Genomic DNA, 25,361 nt, shown 5'->3' on the forward strand with positions numbered 1-25,361 from the left:
AGATACATACGAAATTTATGTAGCTACCTCATACTAGAACTTGTTTATGAACGATATTTGTATTACATAATTATATAATATCCAAATATATTACATATTATATTTTAATATCAAAAATGTGTTTTTGGACTCACAATATGGAACTAATGGGTAAGTAAGTATCTATGATTGGTTATAACCTCCACTCTATGAAAGCACTTATTTATGATTTATTTATTTATTTAGAAAAAGAGTATTACGTCATTACAGCGATTGGCCAATGCGCCATATTACATAATAAATACAAAATTATTAAAATATCTTAATTACAAATAACAACTAATGTAAAAAGAAAGTAGAAAAGACAGCATGTGTTTATGTGAAACATGATATATGATAGATGATCTTCTTATGATCAAACATTGTAAAAAAAATCAAAAAAAAATATCCATATTCTAATATTGAAATATATATAATAATATATTACAATATCAAATCCTTATTAAATTGGAAAGGAGGATGTGTGACAATAAACTATATGAGTCATACAAGGACCCGTTCATCGTTGAAACCATTAGAATTGGCTGCATCAAATAGTTGGGATATGTAAACTATATAAGCCATACCAATCACGTCATAGTAAAAAAAACAACTGAAAGTAACATAAGCATTATTGGTCGGTTATTTACAAGATGGATGAATAATGTTGAGGGTGACCTCAAGATACCAGAGGTAACCAACTGAACCTACCTATGACACATATAAATGTCCACGCATACAAAATCAAACTTAGTGCAAGAACGTAGTGGTCGGCGGGCGGCGGCGCGACGGCATCTTGCGCAACTCAAACGTATAACCGTGTGTGAAAATGTTCGAAGACAGTGTCTTTTTTTAGGCATATCACACACGGTTATACGTTTAAGTTGCGAAAGACGCCGCTGCGCCATTGCCCGCCCGTCAATATGGCCAAGCGATTAGGCTTAATTGGCGCGACTGCAGAACTATGTATGAATCAACATATTATTTTGCATCATTACACGATATCCAAGCGGCTTACGCAACGGCTTGTGATGTCGTGAGTCTCAGGTTTGAAACCTTGGTCTGGAAAATACACAATATATTGGTTTTAAATCTGTGTTTGGAGTCAGAGTATGGACGTATTAGGTTGAGCAAGTGCCTACATTCCATTTCTCGTAAAACAAAAATCTGTGGAGACCCATAATTTCTATTAGGATCGGACATGGTCAAAAGAAAAAAAAGATGAATAATAAGTGATTCTAAAGCTAAATATCTACCATTCTGAATAGCTTGCATTATTAATGTATTTTCTACTTATATTGCTTGTCTTTTTATATTTATTTTGAGTTGTCCTTATCTGGTAATTTTCATTTAGTATGACATTTTTAATTGCTTCCTTCACAATTTTTACTAATAGTATTGTCTGTTTCGTTTCTGAGTTCACATTTGTTTGGTATTACTTATTTATTTATTCAGTGTCTTATTGTCATCATGATTCTATACTTCTGTAATAATTTTATCGATGTACAATAATATATGTTAATTTTGGTGACATTCTAAATAAAAAAATATAATTAAATGAAAACTCTATACATTTGTCGCCAACGGTAAATGAATTCAACACCTTTCTAGCTAAAAAATTGACAAACAGTTGATTTACCAAATTAATTAAAAAATGTGCCGTAGGGTACGGAAATAGTTCTTTGCGTCGTGCAATTATTATTAAACAAAGAAAGTTGTAATTTATTTCGGATTACGAGTAATGTCCAGCGCAGGCATTGTCGGCACCAACTTGCTCGGAACAAATGCTCTCCATTTAATGCCACATTAACCCAAATCTACGCATAGTCGCTTTGTGTTTCGTTAATTCTATTTCGCGGACCTCTGTATAGGAGATAATATCGAAATAATCTTCGCCAAAGCTTGTGACCGTATTTCGTATTATTATTTGGCAATGTTGAATTGCTACACACCAGCGATGAATCAATATTATCGTCTAATCTCTGCCCTATTATTATTGAATGAATAATAAATGTCATCGGTTTAAGTTTCAAAATACTCAGAAGTATCACTTTAACGGTGTTAACATTACTGTCAATACCTAATTTTAATTTGTTAAGGGGGGACATGCTCGTCGAAGGTCAAAATTGAGTTTTTATTGTATTTTCAAACCATGATCCTGGACACTCCTTAAACGTTGGGGTTAATCTATTTATATAATTTTGAAGCCTTATTATTCTTTATAGTTATTTTAAACATTTAATGACTGCATAAAGTATTTTTGTTACATAAAATAGTATTCTTTTAAACCTCTCGCTCTAATGTTTCAGAATATAGTCATATTTCGGTACATAACTGTGCAGTGGTGTTAAGATTTTTTACATTTATTAATTTTTAAACGCATTTATAAAACCATTAGTATAATTTATTATGAGATATTTTTTGTAAAATATTCACGATAAAAAATTATATTGATAATCTCTGTGATCCCAAATTTGACAAGAATTAGGCATTTTATTATTCAAAAAATCGGCAAGATTAACACATTTGAAGATGATTCTAAAGATACTTATTATAAGCTATGTCTTTGACCATTCAAGTGTGATAAACATCTTATGAATAATGATTGCTTTATAATAATTATTGACCTAAGAATAAGGTAGAGTTTTTTTGAAATAAGCCATTTCTTTTGTCATTCCCCAGTAGTTAAGCTACAACATACGGCCGTAGCCATAAATTGACAAACTTTAATTAAAATAGGGAGTAAAATTATGTTAACGCGCGTGAATTAAAGTTTGTCAATTCATGGCTACGGCCGTATGTTGTAGCTTAACTACTGGGGAATGACAAAAGAAATGGCTTATTTCAAAAAAACTCTACCTTATTCTTAGGTCAATAATTATTATAAAGCAATCATTATTCATAAGATGTTTATCACACTTAAATGGTCAAAGACATAGCTTATAATAAATATCTTTTAAATCATCTTCAAATGTGTTAATCTTGCCGATTTTTTGAATAATAAAATGCCTAATTCTTGTCAAATTTGGGATCACAGAGATTATCAATATAATTTTTTATCGTGAATATTTTACAAAAATTATCTCATAATAAATTATACTAATGGTTTTATAAATGCGTTTAAAAATTAATATATGTAAAAAATCTTAACACCACTGCACAGTTATGTACCGAAATATGACTATATTCTGAAACATTAGAGCGATAGGTTTAAAAGAATACTATTTTATGTAACAAAAATACTTTATGCAGTCATCAAATGTTTAAAATAACTATAAAGGATAATAAGGCTTCAAAATTATATAAATGGATTATCTACAACGTTTAAGGAATGTCCAGGATCATGGTTTGAAAATACAATAAAAACTCAATTTTGACCTTCGACGAGCATGTCCCCCCTTAACACTTCGCAGAAGAACAAAAAATAATGAAAGAAATGCGTATCGTTTTTTGAAGTTATACTTCTTTTGGCGCGTTTGGGAAATCAGATCAAAGTGTATTTTTAGCGTGTGACATGTAACACATAATTATTTTTTTCACACGAAAAAAAACGCACTCGATTGGATTCGAACCACCGATTGTTCGGTTATCAGCCGAACGCACTACCTTTACGCCACATTATGATTCTGCAATCGTGACGATTATATAGTATACTATTATAGTTTAGAATTGTTCCGTTGCCTAAGCAGCGAATTTATTATTGTCAGCCATTTGCAATTCCTTACGTACATAAACTATTAAACGTCAAGTGACAGTTGGTACTTTATAAATAAAAACAACGAAAAACCATTATATAATTTAGTAATATAAGTCAAAGTGTAAAGAAATAAACCAATAAGCGGTCCTTTTTCTTGAGTGTGTAATTTAACAAAATAATTAAGAGCTAGTCAAAGAATCTAGTTTATCACAAGTTTTGTTTTTGTTTTGTTACGCCAAAGAAGTATAACTTCTAACGCGCGTACATTAGTACACACACCGATTTTTTTATATTACGTCACATTGTAAACGAAGATTTACAATGTTACATAATATTCATATGAACTTTATTATTATTGATAGTGTTGACCTGTGTGTTCCTGATATTTATATTACAAATCAGTTGTAGGTATATTCTCTCATAATGCAAAACATAAATTCTTTCCGATACCTTTTGAGATATTCCACTTGCGTGAGAGCGAGTATAAGTATTCAGAGGTTTGTTTTTGAATTCATAAAATAAAGTCTACTCAGCTTGCTCCGTGTACTAGCTCCTCTTGTCACTTTTATATTTTCATGTTATGTTGTGAACGTTTTGAATTTATAATTTCCAATATAACATGTACAAAATATGCATTCAACATTGCTTCACTATTTTAATTCCCGTCTTATTCATCTTTGCTTTGATCAAACGAATGATGGAAAAAGTCAGAAAAGAAATTTATTTTTCTAATAATTTATTTTTATATAATATTATTATCTCGTTCTGTATGATTTATTAAAAAGCTGCATATTCATCATTTTGCACGTGGCAAGATTTCATTTTCTCACAGTCGTTAGATTCTTGGGCTTTTTGAATCCGTTCTTTGAAAAAGGTACTAAATCGTTTCGCATTCTTTCTTTCCATGATAGTCTAAGCAATCTCCAGTAAACTCACATCTCGATGGCATTTATTTTATTACTCATTGGTTGAGTGAGATTCTATGACGCTGCGCACAAACAACAATAGAAAAAAACATACTTTAAAAACTCTTAAAAAGGCAGAAATAAAGTTTCAAACGAAAACCCTACTTACCTACATAATATTCTTAATCAATATTAATTTGAACGTTTGGGTGTTAGAATGTTTGATAGTATAAGCGTAATACCATGATAATCGAATTGTGTAATTATGATATGATTATTTTGATATTTTTTTTTATTCACAAACTAGTCTTGTAGCATTTAGCGTTGCTTCCCTAGATTCAACACCATTATAAAAAAAAACATTAAATATAAATTTATTTTACAAAGAAGTACTTATATAAATATTACTGTTGTACGCATTCTCAAAAAAATCTGTCAGACGTAATGACATATAATTCATTTTGATAATATACGTCGACACAAAAATTGAATATTGTAATGCAGAGTCCGTAAAACTATTTAATTTATAAAATATATTAGACTTTTTATGATGGTAACTATTTTAGATATTTTGTTAGCCTATATACTAGAGACCGACAAGTTTAACGTTGTCGGTCTCTTTAAACATATTATAATCAATTACACATTGTTACGTACACGAGATAGAATGTGCATGCCTACTAAATTTCTTAAATGGCGACTCTCGAAGTCCTGTGCGTAAGGCGCAGACCTTTTATTCGGGGGCTCCGAATTCGATGCTCGGTGAGGTCACAATTTATTATATATGTGATTAGTTCAGTCTTCTTTTACTAAGTACAATAATTGTACCTATCTATATTAAATAGTATTAATTTATAAATAGTATTAATAGTGATAATTAAATTATTAAATTTTATTAATTCAAATTAGGATGAATAAACTTGAGCAAGCTTAGTCAAAATTCTAAAATTACTACATATTATTACATTTTTTTATGGTCCATAATTGTTTGTTATTCTCGCAGATTTACTAAGATTTGGCATAGCATATAATAATATATGCCTACATATATTAAACATATCAAATACTTATTTTATAACTGGTACGTAATACCGAATCGCTATTAATCACCATAACTTAGTCAAAGCACCAGGCGCTATTGCTATTATTAGGTATACCGACATAATATACCTGCAAATTACAATATTTACCGAATGTTGGTAATATTTAGTGCGTTGAGATTTGATTTATAGTGTGAGTATTAGTAAAACTAAACACACTAAGTATGAAAGGTATTTTATAGTATAATATAAGGTTGAATGAAAGTCTCGTTATTTTGAATAATATACACATTTCTCGAATGCTTTAGGTCAAAATATTAATCTTATAAAAATGGTTTAATTATTTATCATTAATATACTTAAATAAGGTTATTTTTTGGTACAATTTGAAGCGTACCGTAGAATACGGAGGTAGTTACTAGTTAGACAATATTGCCTAAATAATAATAAAAATAGTAATTTTTATTACACACCATTAAGCGTACAGTATTTAATCAAAGTATGGTACCAGTGCTCACGTTTGCATATGAATTATAGACTAGATACTTATGTAAAAGATTCAGTTGATGATGTCCCTTTGAATCTAATGAAACTAATTTACCATGTTCGACCTTAAGAAGATCATATGGACATCTACAGAGTGGACGATGTGTAGATTTTTATTATTTTTTTTAGCCACTTTTTTAACCTAACGGTCCATACTCTGGCTCCAAAGATACATTGAAAAACAATATGTATTTTTTCCAGACCCGGGATTCGAACCCGGGATCAACGAAATTATGAGGCAACATGGTAGCCGCTCGGCCATCGTAGGCGTAATTAAAAGATACCTAAAGATAAACAAGTTTTCAGAATTAGCAAAGCACTTAATCGAAAATGATTAAAATTTGTAGAATAAATACAAATAAAAACAACAATTACACATTAATTAACGACATATCAAACCCTTACTGCTCTTCACACAAGATTTTCCTATTAAAAATGTTCAGTACCTCTACTCAATTTTATGTTGAAATTTATTTTTACCAAATTACATAGCTTTTTTCCTACTCTAACATAATTATTCAGTGGCGACTGGCGAGGGATGGAGGTCGACTATTAAAATTCGACATAAATGGAACACACAAAATTTTGTCAGTCATACTTATTTGTTTTCATTGAACTAAGAACACAATTTGCAAATGGTGCTGGTTAGTTTTCAAAATTCAATCAAACCCTGCCTAACCAAACCATTAATAGTTTAAGTATGCCATGGGCGATATACAGATAAAAATAGTGCACAGTTTTTTAGTCATATTTGTAAGTTTTTGTTGAATTAAGGATGCATAATAATTATTACAGATGGTGTTGGTTAGTTTTTTTTAAATTCATTAAGCCCTGTCTAACCAAACCATAATAAATAAAAAATATTCTTCTATCTATAAAATATCTAAAATGATGTATGGTTTAATGGCATAATTTTAAATATTATATAGATAAACGAATATTTTTTGTCTATTATCAACTATAACTTGGATTAGGCAGGGTTTAATTGAATTTTAAAAACTAACACTATCTACACATTGTAGTGTTAGTTTAATGAAAACAAATACGTTTGACTGTCAAAGCTTAAAGTACAGTATTTATGTCGGATCGTAACAGCATACCTCCACCTTTCACCACTGAGTCATTACCCAAACCCAAACGTAAAAAAATCTTACCACGTGAGTAAAACCTATATCGTATTTTGAATACCGAGTGATTTTTGAGTGACACATTTTATAAATTAGTAGTTTTAATTATCTGATATAATTTCAAAGTATAGCTTTGTTACATTAGTCATTTGATATTTTACGACAGTATTATTAATCTAATACCACTTTGCATTAATTTCGGTAAAACTAGTTTGACGTTTGTTGCAAGTAATCAGATTATAAGTTAATTATCTCTCTTAACATATCGAGGCTGGTGATATAGATCCGAAATTTGTCAAGCAGAATGTCACTCAACGTTACATGGTATATAACCCTTACACACGGACGTGCGGAAAACTTATACGTAAGTAGTACATTCCAAACATTAGTAAATACACATTAATAACATATTATCATGTTGTATATATACACCGTCAAATTTATAATAATATTATCGATAACTTTAAGTAGGTATTGAACATTTTATGTTCTCTCTGTTTGTCGGAAGCTTCACCACCATTTTGTACTACCGATGTGCTGTGTATCCTTCTATATTATAGTTTAACTGCATTAGTCTAGGTATCCTTCCTTTTACCTTCAGATATGTTGAAAAAAATTTTTTTTTGGGAGGTTACTGGTTGAATGTCTTCTATCTTTGAGATACGGCCTGCATGATAAGGTCACTCTACTTTAATTTATGATATGACATTATAATTTATATATATTATATTGCCCATTCACAGGTCAATATGGACCAGTTAAAGGTTTTTGGACCTTTATTTTAGTTTTTTTTTACATGAGCATCTTAATTCGTTACTAACTTTTTTATTGAAGCTGTTTTGAGGGGCTGTGCGTAATTTGATTAAAATAATAGAAGTGTAAATAAAATATTTTGTTTCATTGTACTTATCTTAGAAAGACATGATATTGTTTTCAAATAATGGTTTATTTTCTAAAATTTGTAGGTATATAGACAACGTAGAAGTATTATGATGTACCTAACGCAATTATAAGTAAATTGGTTTGTATAAAAAAGCAAATATCCATATGAATTTACGACTATTTTACATTAAATTATTACTGTGACCAAGAGCAGATGTTAGCATAGTCTAGATCAGTAGCTCGCGCACTTGAGTCTCATGACTGAATCCAAATTTACAAGCTAAATATTCAATCAATATACATATTTGCATCCACCGCATAAACTGAATGGGCAAAGCAGATTGCTAATAATCAATTATCGTACAAAATTCAATAGTGGTATTGTGGGAGGTCTAAAATTATCATCAGTATTCAAGTGGAAATTCTGATTTAATTTAATTTAATCTTTATAATATTTATGTTAGCAAAAAAAATCCGTGAGAGACTACTAATTAGATTTCGATAGAATACTATATTATGAAAAGATTACATTTAGACAATTATTACAATATAGAGCAGTTTGTTAAACCGAGTAACTTTCGATAATTTCACTGGGATTTTTTACTTACCTATTCAACAAAATTTAATAAAAACGGAACGCTAAGTTTACTTTAATTAATGTTTAGGAAATACACAAATTACTCTTATTAGGAATAATTGTGAATAAAGAAACTAATAGTCATTTCGTGTGAATCGTTATGTATTGGAACTTTATTCATAGTAAATATTATATGATTATAATAATTTGTACGTAATATAACAAAGCATCTGATAATAGTTATTATAAGAACATATGACGTGTATGCAATATTTTTAATCTTGTCACTTCTTCGATGATAGTTTTATATAAAATTTTGTTAAGAAACAATAATTTCATACTGACTATAAATTTTGATAGTTTCTTGCGTTGTAATTTCAATACTTTATAAATCTAATAGCCTTATTCACGGTGATTATATAATTTATGACGTAACATCCTCCCTACAAAAAGTTTATGGCAATAATAACACAGCAATTTAGTATGTTGAACAAATTCTCATAAAAAAATATTTTCTGCAAATCACAATAAACATTAAATAGTCGTTATATAATAAGACTTCTTTACTGTGATATATATTTTCTGTTTTCAGTATATACACACCTAAACCACACACATTTTATATAATATTTCGATTCTTTTATGATAGGTATTATATTCTTCTTTACCTATCTGGAATATAATCAAGCATACTATCTTCTACATAATAGAACCTGTAACGAGATCAAAAGGTTGAGAAAAGAGCAGAAAATATGGCACATGATTATAACGCGATTACTAAAGAAGACTAATACTTTCGGCTTAAATTATTGATACCCGGATATGGAAATAAATACACTACACTAATTATACTTTATTAAGAATCATTATAAGTACAACAGAATAATACATTTATATAGAATTATTTGATGAAGTTTATTATTATAAAACAAAACACAATATACAGTGTGTTATCAATTATTTATCCATCTTGTGGTAACTTTGCTTATATTAATATTCTGTATGTGTGTTGAAATAATGACTGAATCTAAATATTGTTGATGGAAACTTCCTTCGAATACCTATTACTTAATGTATTATTATACATCTGAAAATGAGTAATCTTTATCGTTTTTGGTGCTTATATTAATCATTCTATGGTTGTTGGATTCTCCATCATTCTAAATATCTTTTGTTTGAAAAAATAACAAAACACTTTACAAAATTTGACACAAAGCGTACTTGAATTTCAGGGAATACGGAGATACCTGTCATTTATAAGTGTTTTTTTTCTTCTTTTTGACAAAGGACTTCTAAATGGTAAGATAAAGTTTATTAACAGAATAGAATTGGACATATTGAATTAATATTTTATCGTGTAATATTTTTATCTTTTGTAGTGTCTTTTCGAGAGAAAAAAAAATAACTAGAAATGTAATCAAATTTTAACATCCAAAAGTCCTTGTGTCTGGTGAGGCACGTCATAGCTCTTACTCCAGATTATGGGTGGCTCTATTCTAAAGCACATGGTTTTAGTATCAAGTATGTCCCACCTGTACGTGAATCGACTAAGCAAAGCAACTTGTGGACATACGAGACACGTCGTGTCCTCAGTCTTATCTTAACTGTTAGGCGGTTTAGTATTACTACTTACATGAGACAAACTGAATGCTATGAATGCCAATACAAGCTCAAAACAAATTTGGTTAGTTTTCAGTGGTTACACTGACTAGGCTCTGATAAAAATATTTAAATAACAAAATGCACTAAAATAGAGAAGAATTACAAATGATATTGATCTATTTAGGTCAATATAATATTTGTTAAATGAAAATAATTTTAAATAATAATTGAGGAAAGTTATATATTTTCTTACATGAATCGGTTTTAGTCATACTGGTTTTAGTTTTTAACATCTTCATGATATGTATACACACATTTTATATTTATCGATATGAAAAGTAAAAGTAAGCTGTTTTGCAAAATCGCATTTTATAATATCTCATTATTGCATTAGAACTAACTACACTGCAAAAATTATAAAATGTGATATAGAAGTAACGCAGAATAATGGTCACATTACATTACATAGAGATTTAACATACATAACTTGAAAACGCTTCAGACACATACCTACTGGAAAAGTGGGTATGTATCTAAATTATAATAACGAGCATTAACCAATTATGCTCGTTATTAGAATATAGTCTCGTAGCATATTTGGTTAATGCACAGATTGGCGCGATTCCAATGGTTATACGGGTTCAAATCCCGTCGAGGTTCGTATTGTTTTCAAATATATTTTTTTCTAGTGGGTATGTATCTGAAGTATTTTCAAGTTATGTATGTTCAATATTTGGAATGTTACATTCTCAAAATCTTGTGAATTATTCATTTAAATAAAAGAAATAGTTTATTAACACAGAGATTAACTTTAAATATGCAATTGTATATTTATCCGAATTCACTTAACTTTTTTACTATTAGAATATTTTTTTGCAGCTAATGATAAACACACACTGACACAATATATACAAACACACACTATATTGTTTGTATAATAAATTAATACATTAAAAAACGTGATAATATTTTTATCAAGTTAAAATGCAATTATAAAATCTTGCATTCGAAATTTGAAGTATTTGTAGTATTTCAGATGCCCGAAAAAAATACTTAAATTGATAAGAATTTAAATTCTATTAATTAAATACCCTCAATCGATAGTACCCACATATATTTATGAATACACAAACATCAAACCAATTACCTATGTATATTTTGGTAAGAGTAACTGTATAATATGCAAATAGTTTTTTTGAGTCAGTAGAGACCATAATACTATAAAAAATACTGGTAGATACTGATTGATTAAAAAAAACAAACGTAGTTAGTAAATTTCATAATATTATTTATTCATTTTGAGTTATAATAATAAGTCAACACTAATAGAATTTTTAAAGATTGGTAAACAAGTTTGTTTATGATTGAAATTTTTATTTACAGTAATAATAGATGGAAACATAATAATATTATAAATAGAAATATATTGAAATACTAAAATATAAAATTGATAACGGCATAATATTGAATATAGATTTGTGATATTATCACCGACATTGGTCGCAAAGAGGTTTTCTTATAGTTTTTATTGCGAGAAATATAAATTAGACACTTATTTAAACTATTAGGTCCATGGTATAGATCAGGACAAGTATTTAATGACAACATTTATAGATTTTCGACGACATTAAAAAATACTTTAAAACTCACCTATCGTATTATTATGCCAACTATAAATCGGTACAACAAATATGTATTTAAAAAAAAACATGGCGATAAAAATGAAAATCTGTTGTTAAATGCCAAAAATCAGGCACAAAATAAATATTTGATTCGTGTGGTAGTTACAACACCTATAAATAACGAATAACTTTCAAAAATTCTCATCAAACGCTAAAAAAAATGAAAAATATCCGCCAAGGGATCAAAAGCTGTATTAATGTTTTATTTATGAAATCGTGTCGATCAACGCTATTCCGGCGCTTCGTCCATATATGATGTCAGAGTTTTTATACATATTTAAATAGCCATAAATATGAAACACAAAATAATTTTAAACCACAGAGATAACATACTATTTTAGTGACATAAAAAATGCGTTTTTTAATCGAGTGTGTTCTATACATGTATTTTTATTATAGTTCATTATAATATATTTTTTTGGTATAATGTTAAATTATATTGAATACAACTGTCTTTTAGGGAAATAATGGGAAAACTTTGAGAAAATTTATGTAGAAAATTACTTGAACGAATAATATAATAGTATAATGCTTATTCACTACCATAGGTTGTACGTTTGTAGCAAATAATAAACTTGGCAAGACTCTTATCTGCCAGTAAATCATTAACAAACGTTAGTGATCATTGTTTTCAGTTTCGTGAAGAATTTTCCTTAAGATACTCCTTTTATTTATACTCCCCCATTTTGAATAATCTAAACAAAAAGATATTCCTTGGAAATACAAAGTACTTAGGGCGGTCCGTAAACTTTGGCATACAAATTGTTTGGATAGTCGCGAGGCAAAGTGGAGCAGCGTCATTGATATCTAATTAAAGAGAACTACACGAATAGCAAATGGATGCTGATTTTGTAGTCAGATTCAAATTATGAGTGGATATACAAAGCGATATAATTTTGGACTGCTTAAAACATGTCTCTCAAAACTATGCCATTAAAATAGTCTGCGTCTAGCTAAATGAAAACAAACGAAATTAATAAGTATTATTATATCATTATAGATATTGTGATTTCATACTTTGTTAAGATAATAACTCTTGAGTGCTGTCTGTTTTTTTAAGTCTTTGAAGAAATTAATAAACCCATAAAATAACTTATCCATGAATAAATATAAAACTTTTTCATTGTGGCCACTCTTCACAGTTAGCGGTGCGTAATATCGGTGTAAAACCCATAGCACTCTTACTTTAGTATTTCCATCTGTATGCTGTACCTTCTTCTTCTCTCAAACCTTCAACCTTTACAAGTTTTTCCAGATTCATTATCTCTGTGACTTTTTTCTTTGGTTCTACAATATAATGTGGGTCTTGACCGCCTAACGGAAAGATTTCGTAACAATTTTTTTTGGTAGAAATTGATGTTAGCCATTTTTTTAAATGTATTAGGTCCACGCTCGAGGCTTAAAGACATTTAAAAATAACATGTATTTTTTGCCAGATGAGGGATTTGAACCAGAGACCCTCGATTTACAAAGCAGGTAAGTTACCACTCGGCCATCGCGTAAGTCGCCGACTTATATTTGCGACAGTGGGTTAATTTTATTGTTCTACAAACTGGAGATGGCTGCGTAGTCAAGCCGAAGAGAGTCTCATGAATGCCTAGCTCGATGACGATGAAATGTCTGAATATTCCCATTCTGCTTTCTGCATTCTAGTCGTTTTTCGTATTTAGTATTACAATTTATAGGCTTATATACATCATGGGAAAACCAGGTAGGTATTACGTCCAACTAGATATTACGTTTTAAGTTGTGATTATATTGAGATGAATGTCGCGTACTATCACGTGACGTCACAGTAAGCTGCCGCTATGAGAAAAACGTGTGTAATCTCGTTTTTCTTGGTGTTAAAGATGTTATCAGACTGATGCTCCCATCCCGTAGCACATTTTGAACCTTTAAACGAACATTGTCAGTAAGTTAACAAAATTTGCCAAAATCAACAGAACAACAATGAGGTCACCTCCCGTTGTACCGCACTGCATCGACGCCTGCATGACTCAATGAACGTTTTTTTTATCATTTTCTACATGCCTATACAGTTTCGACTCATGTCAAAATCACGTGTTTTTGTTTTTAGCGGTTGGCATTATGTATTTTCTATAAGAATGTTGTCTATTATCTATGGTCTGCAGGTTGAGTTATATTCAAAATATTATCTATAGATATAATATCGTAAGTATTTTTAATGTACGCACACGTAGAAACTGTTAAAATTAATTGAAATTAGCATGAATAATGAATAATAATTCAAAATACTAATACGTTAGAGTTGGCACTCTTCATCATTAAATTTACAGAGGCGGTGATCGTTCAAAATATTCTGCAAAATGACTAGACCATTGACTAAATTTGTCACCGTGACAGCGTGACAGTACGCGACGTGCATCTCAATATAACCACAACTTTAATCACTTAAATAATATTTTTTCTCTTTCAAATTGTTTTTGTTTTGACAGTTTTGCCGATGTTTACTATTGTTATTCCCCGTTTCATCTCGTACTCATATCAACCATTAACCTACGCACTCATTGAAATGCCGGTCAGTAGACGAACGGTCACCACACGCAGTCCGTGTAGGTTGTGTATTGTCTGGGTATGGAGAGAAATGAAACGGGGCAAAGCGAGAAACCGTACTGGAGAAATGAGGTGAGGTAAGGCATGCACGGAGGCGAGAGGGAATAATTGTGCATTGAGAACGTCTGGAGGTTAGCCCACCGACCGTCTTAATATTTTTAATAATACGAGAATATTATGTGTTCCCCAACCTTTTTACACCCGCGGACCACTAAAACTAGGATAAATATTTCGGGGACCGTTAACGCAGGTAAACTATTAGTACACAGAGACAAAGCACTGGATTGCGATAAAATTGTTTTTCTGCTGACGTAGCTGAATTTTTTTTTAAATAGTAGTTGAATTTGTCAACGATACTTAAATGGATTTGTAGCTAAAAATGTTTGTATTCTATGTCAGGATATCAAAGAGGCATCAAAAAACAACTCGGTTAGTTTTCCTTATTCTCGACTATCAATAAATTGCGGAGTGAATGACGTCTTCCATGAATTGATTTCTTTTTTTAATGAGTATTCGTTGCCAGTGTGTGTTTGCCATTGGTGAGTGCGCATAGTGACTGAAGATGCTGAAACGCATATCCCGGGTCGCAAAAAATGAATAAATGGTATATGATTAAACTTAAATCAATTAGAACTTATTTCTTAATTAAAAAAGCAGCTTTAGAAGAATTATAAATTTTTCTCAAAATTATTGCTATAAAATTATAGAAAAAAAACTAATTCATTTCATATAGGTAACTGTTTTGATAGCTCTCATTTACTTGTATACTAAACAATATACATAATTTAAGAAAATAACTATTTATTTTATTTATTTAGTATTTGATTTAATATACAAAAACTGATTCCCTACATTATTAACGCAATTTGATAAACTTGTAATGCAAGAATTAGGTACTAGTAAAAGTCATTGTTATTAAGTAGAATGACTGTAGCCTAATTGTTAAAGCACACTGGCGTGAATCTAGCGGTTACAGATTCAAATCCCGTCGGGTGTCGTTTATTTCTAAAGTGATTTTTTCTAGTCGGTATATGTATGTTAAATATATAATAAAATAATATAATCTTACATTCTGAAATCTTGTGTATGATTCGTTGAATAAAAGAAGTGATTTATTATAATATCTACATACATTTTGTAGGGAAAAAATGTTTATTCATATGTGTTACTTTTATGAAATAAATTTCAAAATAGTGCATCTTGAATAATTAATTATTATAATGTGAGAAAATTATATTTTCAGTTAGGTAAGAAGAGTTTTGGCTAATTTATATATCTTGTATTTTCGCGCTCCATAATACTGACAAGGGAGAATCATAATAGCTGTAATTATTCATTCTCTTATTTTTATGATAGTAATTATTTAAAATATGACAAGGGGGTCTTAAGCCGTTTAGCCATCTTCTCTTGGTGAATAATATTTACCTTATTTAGCAGGTCAGGAATACTGATAGCAATAGTTTATAACTAAGTTTAGTTTTAAACAATACATATGGTAAAGATGCTTAGTCATCTAAAGTTATTATTTGACACGTATTTACATAATCTTAGTTTGTGGCGCATGCTTTAGTCTGGTATGAGCCTGAGCGTATATGAATTATCATATTCATTATAAAACTGTCGAATTCAAAATAGCTCACGATATTTCAAATATATAAATACATTTGCCGTTATTAATATCACAAATATACATTATTGGTTATATTTTGTATGAAACATATTTTCAATAATGAAATAGATATAAAAAAATATATTTATCAAAGACAACATAATAAAGTTATAATAAAAAATAATTTGGAATTTTTTTATGGTTTTTTGATTGCTTTTTTGAGTATCTATTACGAATAATAAACTTATTTTCTTACGTATTATGTTAAAAATGACAATACTTTTCATGTTTTCAAGGATTCTGTATCTCACTAATAATTCATTTGAATTATAAGACTCTTTAAGTTTACGTCAAAATATGCGTTCCATTTATTAAATTCAAAATGTTAAGGATATTTTTGAATACGATAGAACCAAAAAGTCCTTAAAAATAAATGCTAACCATTAATACGTGATTATATCAAAATTTAAATTTCCGACCAAGTCTTCTTCATCAGCCATATAGACCTCCAAGAATTCCTATCGCCAATCAGACTTTTTGCGCTATTCTAGGTCATACCAGCATCCCGTAGCTCTGCCGCATGTAAACTATATATAGTACTTATCGCCCAACTAAGTACCGACTAAGTACATAATATATGTTATGACAGGTCACTATTCAATATTATCAGATTGTTTTAATAAAAAAATGAATATAATTAAGTTAGAGTTAACAATATTATTATATGTTACTGTACAGAAATTCCCTTTGATATAAATAAAAGGAACTTTTTACTTACACGTCATATCTTTATTTTATATAAGTACTTTAAACGTTACCTAATTATGTTTTAATTAAATGAAAACGAATTTATTCATAAATCTCTATTGCATATTATATGAAAGATCAAGTTAAATAACATTTTATTGGTTAAAAAAATAATCATGAAGTAATATTTACAATAAGGACTAAGCCTCTAACTAAAGTACTGATTTAGTTAAGATTTAACATAAGCTTTTAATTAAAAAAAATATTTATTTTTATTTACAATACTTTTAGATAGATAGGTACTAACGTATTATTCAATAAAAAAATTGATTTGTATTTTTTTCTTCTGCCGCTAAGTTTAGTAGCACGACACTTTCCTTTTTCGAATTTAATAATATGTTAATTAGATGTTTAGAAAAAAAAAAAATTTATAATACATTTTAAAACAATTTAAACATGTCTATAATATTCAAGAAAATATTGCAGCTTGTAGTCACAATTTAATTTATAAAGAAATGCCAGATGTCGAAATTATATTTTCGAAAAATTGATATATTATAAGTCACTAAATGAATACTATTATAAATCTAAAACTGTTATTTTTATTTTTGTCTTGTATTTAAAAATAATATGCTTAGGTAGTATGTTTTAAAATAGTGTGGTATATATTGTATAATATGACATAAACACAACGAACATAGTTACGCGTGACAAAAGTAAAATATACTCCCAGGCTTAATATCATTCGAGAGAATAAAAGGTTTTTGATGAGGCGAAATAAAAGAAACAAGTGTTTTTTCGTATTTCAGTGACCAAATTCATCCGGACGGGAATTGCGGACAAAAACGACAGCCCTCCATACTTCGACAAGGCGCTCTACGAGGCGGAAGTGGACGAAAATGAAGACATTCAGCATACTGTACTCACCGTCGCAGCCAACACACATGACAATTGTGAGTGATGAGATATTTTTCCTTTTTGTGGTTTTTTTTTTGCTGTGTCGAGTAATATATTTTTCTTGATATATAACGCAGATTGCCATTTCATAGTCTGACAGCTCGAGACGAAATAAACTTCGAACATATTACTTATTTTGTATATATCTCCTGAATTTTATACAATTTAATTATATTGACTTCAATCACTGACAGTTCATATTATAATCACAATATTCAAGATTTTTTATATCGTTTCATTCAATATTAAAGCATGATCATATATTTGAATCATAGTTATAAAGACAGTAACTTATTTATAATAATTACCTGTAATATTGAAAAAAACTATGACAGCACGCGGGACGCAAATTCGCGTCCATCGTATTCCAGCCAATTTGTTTTACTCAGCACACATAATTACGACAAAATACTTAGTACTTAGAGATACAACCTTCGCTTCTCAAATTGAGTTAAAATTAAACCAAAATACCAATCATAAGTATTAGCCTTGATTCCAAGCTAACATCAGGACTTAACAAAATTTAACCATACGTACTTATTTTCAAAATATATATTATGTTTATTAAAAGTTGTTATATTTTCAACTCTTGTGATTTATTCTTTAAATAAAAGAATAGTTTTTAAGAATATTTGTTATTGTACACATTTTCAAGTTTATTGTATTTTAAAAACGTTTTACATTTACATACAACACGATTTAGTATAATAAAGATATATAAATGATACGTAACAATAAATTTAACTAAAAATGTATACACTATTTCTATATACACTATTTACACTATTTCTATATACACTATTTCTTTAATAATATCATAGGTATTCCATAGCATGTAATATTATTATATTTCCTCCAGTCTCCTGGATAGGTACTCCATATATTCCAAACGGCGATCGCATTGCTTTTGTCATGATCTATTTGCTGTGTCAGGTACTTGACTGAGTGACAGTCAATGCTTATGTGAACCATCCGACTACCGATTATTTTTTCAATAATTATTGTATTCCATATCTTGTTTCCATGGTAGCCATTATTGGTAGAAGTCTATAAAGTTATGGGATATGTTTCGATCCGACGTCAGAGGCAAAAAAATCATTTTGTTTTTTCTATGAGTGTTTGATCTAGTGGAAGGACACAATGTGTAGTGTGAACAGTAAACAAAAATTTCACGTTGATATAACTTCAACTCTGAGGAGGTCTATTTATAATCTACTTAAGAGAGAATATAATATGGTATTACCACAGAGTGAAGAATTACTAGAGATATGATTCGGAGATATATAATAAAATTCAATACAATACAATATAAATTAAGTAAATATTTCAATTAAACACATTTTCATTTTATAGACATATCGATTTTTTCAATAATATAAAAAAATAAAATTCGTTTCTACACAGTTGAGAAAAGTTGTCATACTTAAACGAATGACAAAAAATCTTAAATATTTTAAATGATTATAACTAATTATTAAACTGACACTGTTTAATTATTGCACGCTCATTTTAAAGAGTGTTTTATTGATTTGTATAGTTTGTTCTTCTATTTATAAATACATTTATTTTTATTGTTTCTATTATTATAGATATATTAATATAAAAAATATTTTTTCTATAAATATTATTACACTTTATTGCATGGTTCATAATTTAATCACCAGATCTCCATAGTAACATAACACTGCACATTAAGCATTGAGTAACGTGATTTTTACATCATTTAACTAATATATTCACAGAAAATCATCAAATTAATCATTCAAAAATTTTGTCGATTAACGTTCTAACATTTCTAGATAAATAACTATATTGCTTAACATACTTCGGAACAAGATCGCAAGTCTAACTTCGTAACTATTATAAAAAAATGTTATACTTAGCGAGAATTTCCATCAAAGAAAACACGATGAAATACTCAAAATTCTTTGACCATTTTAGGCAAAGTAATGAAAACTGAAAGTTTTAAGATTTTCTGTAAACAGTTTTCTTTAAAAAATATAATTTGATAAAAAGAAAACCGCTAGCTTTTATTTAAATGCCGAGAAAATTTATAATGTACTTATATTTTATTATTTTTCGGTCAAAAATCTTACCGATGTTATATTTTCCTTTCCTTTAAGGCGATTATAATTAAACTTCTTATAAGCCACAATGCAAGCTCAGAGAAAATGTTAAAATGTAAATTTTCTTTTCTCTCGCTAAGCTTTTTTCAATACCCTGATAAATATATTTATTTTAGGTATATTTAATTAAGTAGATACCTATAAAGTCATCTTTTTCTCTATTGTGGGCATATATATTTATAAAAAAATTGGTGTTTGTACTTATGTACACGCATTAGAAGTTATACTTCTTAGGCGTAACAAAACAAAATAAGCCGTTATACGAGTCTATTAATATTACAGTGAATTAGGTTGATGAAAACGTATGCAATTCATCTATGTCTCATATCATCATCATCAGCCGGGGTCAATCCACTGCTGGATGAAGGCCTCCCCAAGCTTTCTCCAACTCTCTCGGTCCTGTGTCGTTCGCTGCCACGTATTTCCGCCGAACTTTACCAGTTCGTCAATCCAGCGGCTTTTATGGCGACCCTGTGGCCGTTTCGTACCCCTTGGGTACCACTGGATGACGGCATTTGTCCAGCGGCCGTCCTTTCGGCGAGCAATGTGTCCCGCCCATCTCCATTTCAGCTGTTTGGCAACGTTTATTACATCGCGTACTCTTGTCTGCTTCCTAACCCATTCGTTCCTCTTACGGTCCTTTCGCGTGATGCCCAACATGCACCTCTCCATGCCTCGCTGTGTGACTTTTAGCCTTTGGACATCTCTCGTGTTGAGGGTCCACGTCTCGCAGCCATACGTGAGCACGGGTAGCACACATTGGTTGAACACCCTACGCTTAATACTTTGGACGCGGAAGACGCACACGGTGCGTAATGTCCAGGCGGCCGATCGATGTAATTAACGTGCATTTTAAAGGGAGCAATTAAAATCTCATTATCTATTCAGCAGCGAAAGCGTTAAGACATAATGGTAGGTCACTCTTGAAGATAATATTCAGACGTCCGAAAGCACTCCATCCCAGCTTTGTTCTTCGAGCAATTTCATCGTGCATGCTTCCGTCTATGGACACCTGCTGTCCAAGATAGACGTAGCTGCTGACTTGCTCGAGTTGGGTGCCAGAAATACAGATAATCGCATGGTCCGAAAAACAGTTCCTCATCACTTTTGTCTTTTAGACATTTATCTTTAGACCGACCGTTTGACTGACATCCGCGAGTTCTTGCATTCTACCTTGGAGGTCTTTCGGGTCTTGTGAGAGTATAACAATGTCTCATATAGCACATGATAATTATAATTTAATTATTGTATTGGACCAAAACTCATCTTTGCCATACAGCGGTTATAATTGATTCAGAAGTGCCCATAATGAATTAATAAAAAATCAAATTTTAATATTTTTTTTTATTTATTGATATATAATTTTACTCATAAATATAGCCTTAAATCTTGATACACAATCTTAACAATGAAAAATAAATATACACTCCAATATAAATAAAGTTTTATGAATATAAATTAACAGTGTAGAAAGTTAGTCTCCAGAAATTTGTTTATAAACATATATTGACATAATATTGGTTATAATATTGGTTGCATTGAACGACTAACTAAATGACACTATGCACATGTGCATGTACCCTTGAGACCGAAATGAATATAATCATAATAATAAATTATGTGTTGCATCGGCGCGCGTAACTTCCGTCATACGCCAAAAATACACTGATCTGTTTTCCCAAATGCGCCAAAAGAAGTATAACTTCAAAAAAATCAATTATATTAACACAGATTGTAAGCAATGAATAATAATAAAATTATGGTAGTATGGTTTTATGATAGAACTTATTTCATTCTAATGGAGCAGGTACTTAGTAAAACATGTATACCATATTAATAAGTATTGAGAAACAATTCTTACTATTATAATATTACATTTAATTAAAAAATAAATGAAGTTGAATAAGTTAAACAATACAAAAAATTATTATCCCACGATTTAGTGTGGGTGCTAATGTTTACGTCATGTGACATCCAGTAGCGTAATTAAGAATCATGTCATCTAACAAAATATATTGAGAAAAACAATATCGACTGTGGAAGGAGAAGCGGGTGTAATCCACATCTCAAATTGTATAGGAGGCACAAAAACGTTTTTGTAATGGTTTTTGGTCAAAGTTAAAATACAAAAAAGATATAATCTTGAACTGCATGATAATTAATAATTCGGTATTTTTATAGTTAATTTGATGTTAATTACTGAATTAAAAAAAAAAAAAAAAACAATAAAAATGATGGTTAAGTCGTTTTTCCGATGTCAATTTCTTAATTGATATTTAGCTAAATTTAAATAAAAAAGTCGGCATTTGCAGCTTACATTCTTTAAACACAACGCTATTATGCAATAAAATCTATTCTGCAAATACTGAAGGTTACGCCTTTTTTCCTTTCTTCAGTCGAATAATAATATGTACAATTATTATTTATTAAATAAAAAAAAATATTTTCCTTTCTCACTGTGGACTACTCATGCATTATACAATTGAAATTTATTAATGGTAAACAATATCAAAAACATTAAAAACGTCGTGAATGAAGCTCGGTGTGCTATAAATATAATATACACATTAGAGTAAATCGCGTTTATATCACCTACAAAAATAAATAATTACAATTAATAATTAAACGTATGCTAATGTTAACTTAACGAAATCTTGTTTTTTATTTGTTTTTTTAATGTTAAACTTTCAAATAATAAATATTTGCATGTATTAATTAATTAAAATTTTACTATTTTGTAATTTCGTTATTAAATGCTCGTTTAAATAACAATGTATTTAACGTCGGCATGAGTTATATATAATTAATGATTTATAAAAATGTATAATATATTGCGTTATTATAGAAAAACATTATAACTCCTTTATGAAGATTAAATTTATTTATAATAATATAATTTTCATGCAGTAGGTACATAACGGAAAAGTTTTTAACATATAACACATGTTTCCGTAAAATTTGTTTTAAACTGCCATATGTACACATGTACATATTTTCATATATTATTAAAGTTTGTGATTACACATCAACATGCACGCGTAAAATTTTGTTTATAGTTTTGAACGTTCACGGCCTTAATTCGGTAAACGACATCGATGTTAAAATGAAAAGTTTTCGAGTTTTCGTATGTATGCTAAATATATAGCCGCGATTAAGTAATTTACCAACTCAATGACACGCCTAATTAGATAAAACTTTTTTGAAAATACTATTATTTTAATTATGGGGTTCGAATTGATTACGGTGAAATCATAATACATTATGATTACAATACATGATTTATATTGGGAATATCGTTGTACAAGTTTTATCTTTTATTTCAGTCAGAAATATTTCGCATTTTAAATATTTATTTTACCAGAATTGATATGACATGATGTTTCCCGTATTTTTTACCAAAAAAATGATTTAATTCATTCTGAAGTCTACGTAGGACATTCATAATATTATCTAACTCTGTATAAAAGAAAATAATGAGCGCATTAAAACAAGTTTTTGCGTATTAAAACTTGTTTTGCACTGATGCATTTTAAGTTTCAGCTCATTGTGATTTTGATCTTCAAAGTAACAGCATGGCTAGTATATTGAGTCCCTTATTATAATCTCATTTAGAAATTGCTCGATTCAGTAATAAAATGTGCAAGCAAGTAAGGGTAAAAGCCGAAGTTAATCTATAGTGGTAGTTAAAAAGGAGTCAATAATAAGATTAAATATTAGAACGGGCGAAAAATCTTTTAAAAAATATGTTGCTATATGGCTAAATATAATATGGCTATCCGTGGAAGCTACTATAAAAAAGATAAAGTTTTAATTTTAGCAGACTCACAGCCAAAATTTTATCTAATGTCTATTGAAACGGGCACCTCGAAGATACAGTTTAGCAGATAATTCGAAAAATATTGCAAATCATTTAAAAAAACACCAGGTGAAATTCTTCTGTGGACCCAATAATTTGTTCTAAGTTTTTGGTGACTGGTTCTGTGATATGGATGTATTATAATAAATAATATCATGAGCCAAAAATTCCGTATCGTATTCCGTTCATCGATTTTAAGGTAGCTTATGAAAGCATTAATCGAAACCGGTTATACGAAGCAATGCGAGAATTTGAAATTCCGACGAAAATAATTAAACTTCTAGAGATGACAATGATACCAGTACAATGCCGGGTGAAGCTTCAAGCGGAAACATCTGAGCCATTTATATCACTTATTGGCCTCAGGCAAGGTGACGCTCTGGCATGCTTTCTTTTTAATATTGCGCTAGAAAAGGCGATACGGGATGCAAATATTGATGATCGTGGCAGCGGCACAATATTTACTATGCTTGTGCAGCTGCTGGTGTATGCCAATGATATTGACATCATTGCCATATCAGAATTGGCGCTGAAAAAAGCATTCGCAGCACTAGAAGCCTCTGCCAAAAGAATGGGCTTACAAATAAACGAGGCAAAAACTACATACATGCCTGTCTATGTTACACCAAAAGAAGGCGCATCAAAGTTAGATATCGGTGCATACAAGTTTGATACGGTCGACAGTTTCATATACCTACCTTGGTTCTCTTGTAACTCGACATAATGATATTACAGAAGAAATCAACGAGAGAATCATGTCTGCGAATAAATGCTACTTTGGCCTGTTAAGACATTTTAAGTCCCGCATACTATCTTGCTGAACTAAAAGCACTCTTTACAAGACACTTGTAAAGCCAATGCTCACTTACGCATCGGAAACCTGGACATTAACTCTGCAAAATGAACGACCCCTGAACATTTTTGAAAGAAAAATTCTCCGCCGTATATATGGACCGATCAGGGACGGCACCAATTGGAGAAGAAAATATAATGCTGAGCTCTACGGGCTGTACGAAGATTGCAGCGCAGTTCAATCAATTAAAAGGGGGGACATGCTCGTCGAAGGTCAAAATTGAGTTTTTATTGTATATTCAAACCATGATCCTGGACACTCCTTAAACGTTGTAGATGATTTATTTATATAATTTTGAAGCCTTATTATCCTTTATAGTTATTTTAAACATTTGATGACTGCATGAAGTATTTTTGTTACATAAAATAGTATTCTTTTAAACCTCTCGCTCTAATGTTTTAGAATATAGTCATATTTCGGTACATAACTGTGCAGTGGTGTTAAGATTTTTTACATGTATTAATTTTTAAACGTATTTATAAAACCATTAGCATAATTTATTACGAGATAATTTTTGTAAAATATTCACGATAAAAAATTATATTGATAATCTCTGTGATCCC

At 29.8% G+C, this 25,361-nt stretch overlaps 1 protein-coding gene across 1 annotated transcript in view; it reads left to right on the forward strand.

Moving 5' to 3' along the window:
- LOC147066125 (putative neural-cadherin 2) overlaps positions 1-25,361 on the forward strand; it is a 192,794-nt gene that overhangs the window by 106,068 nt on the left and 61,365 nt on the right. Inside the window, exon 2 of the mRNA XM_085956147.1 lies at positions 17,816-17,959. Within this exon, the coding sequence (XP_085812273.1) occupies positions 17,816-17,959 (144 nt within the window). The remainder of the gene's footprint in view (positions 1-17,815; positions 17,960-25,361) is intronic.

The sequence above is a fragment of the Rhyacophila brunnea genome, unplaced genomic scaffold (assembly GCF_057557595.1).
Source record: "Rhyacophila brunnea isolate RB1 unplaced genomic scaffold, BYU_Rbru_1.0 scaffold_5, whole genome shotgun sequence".
NCBI classification, from domain to species: Eukaryota; Metazoa; Arthropoda; class Insecta; order Trichoptera; family Rhyacophilidae; genus Rhyacophila; species Rhyacophila brunnea.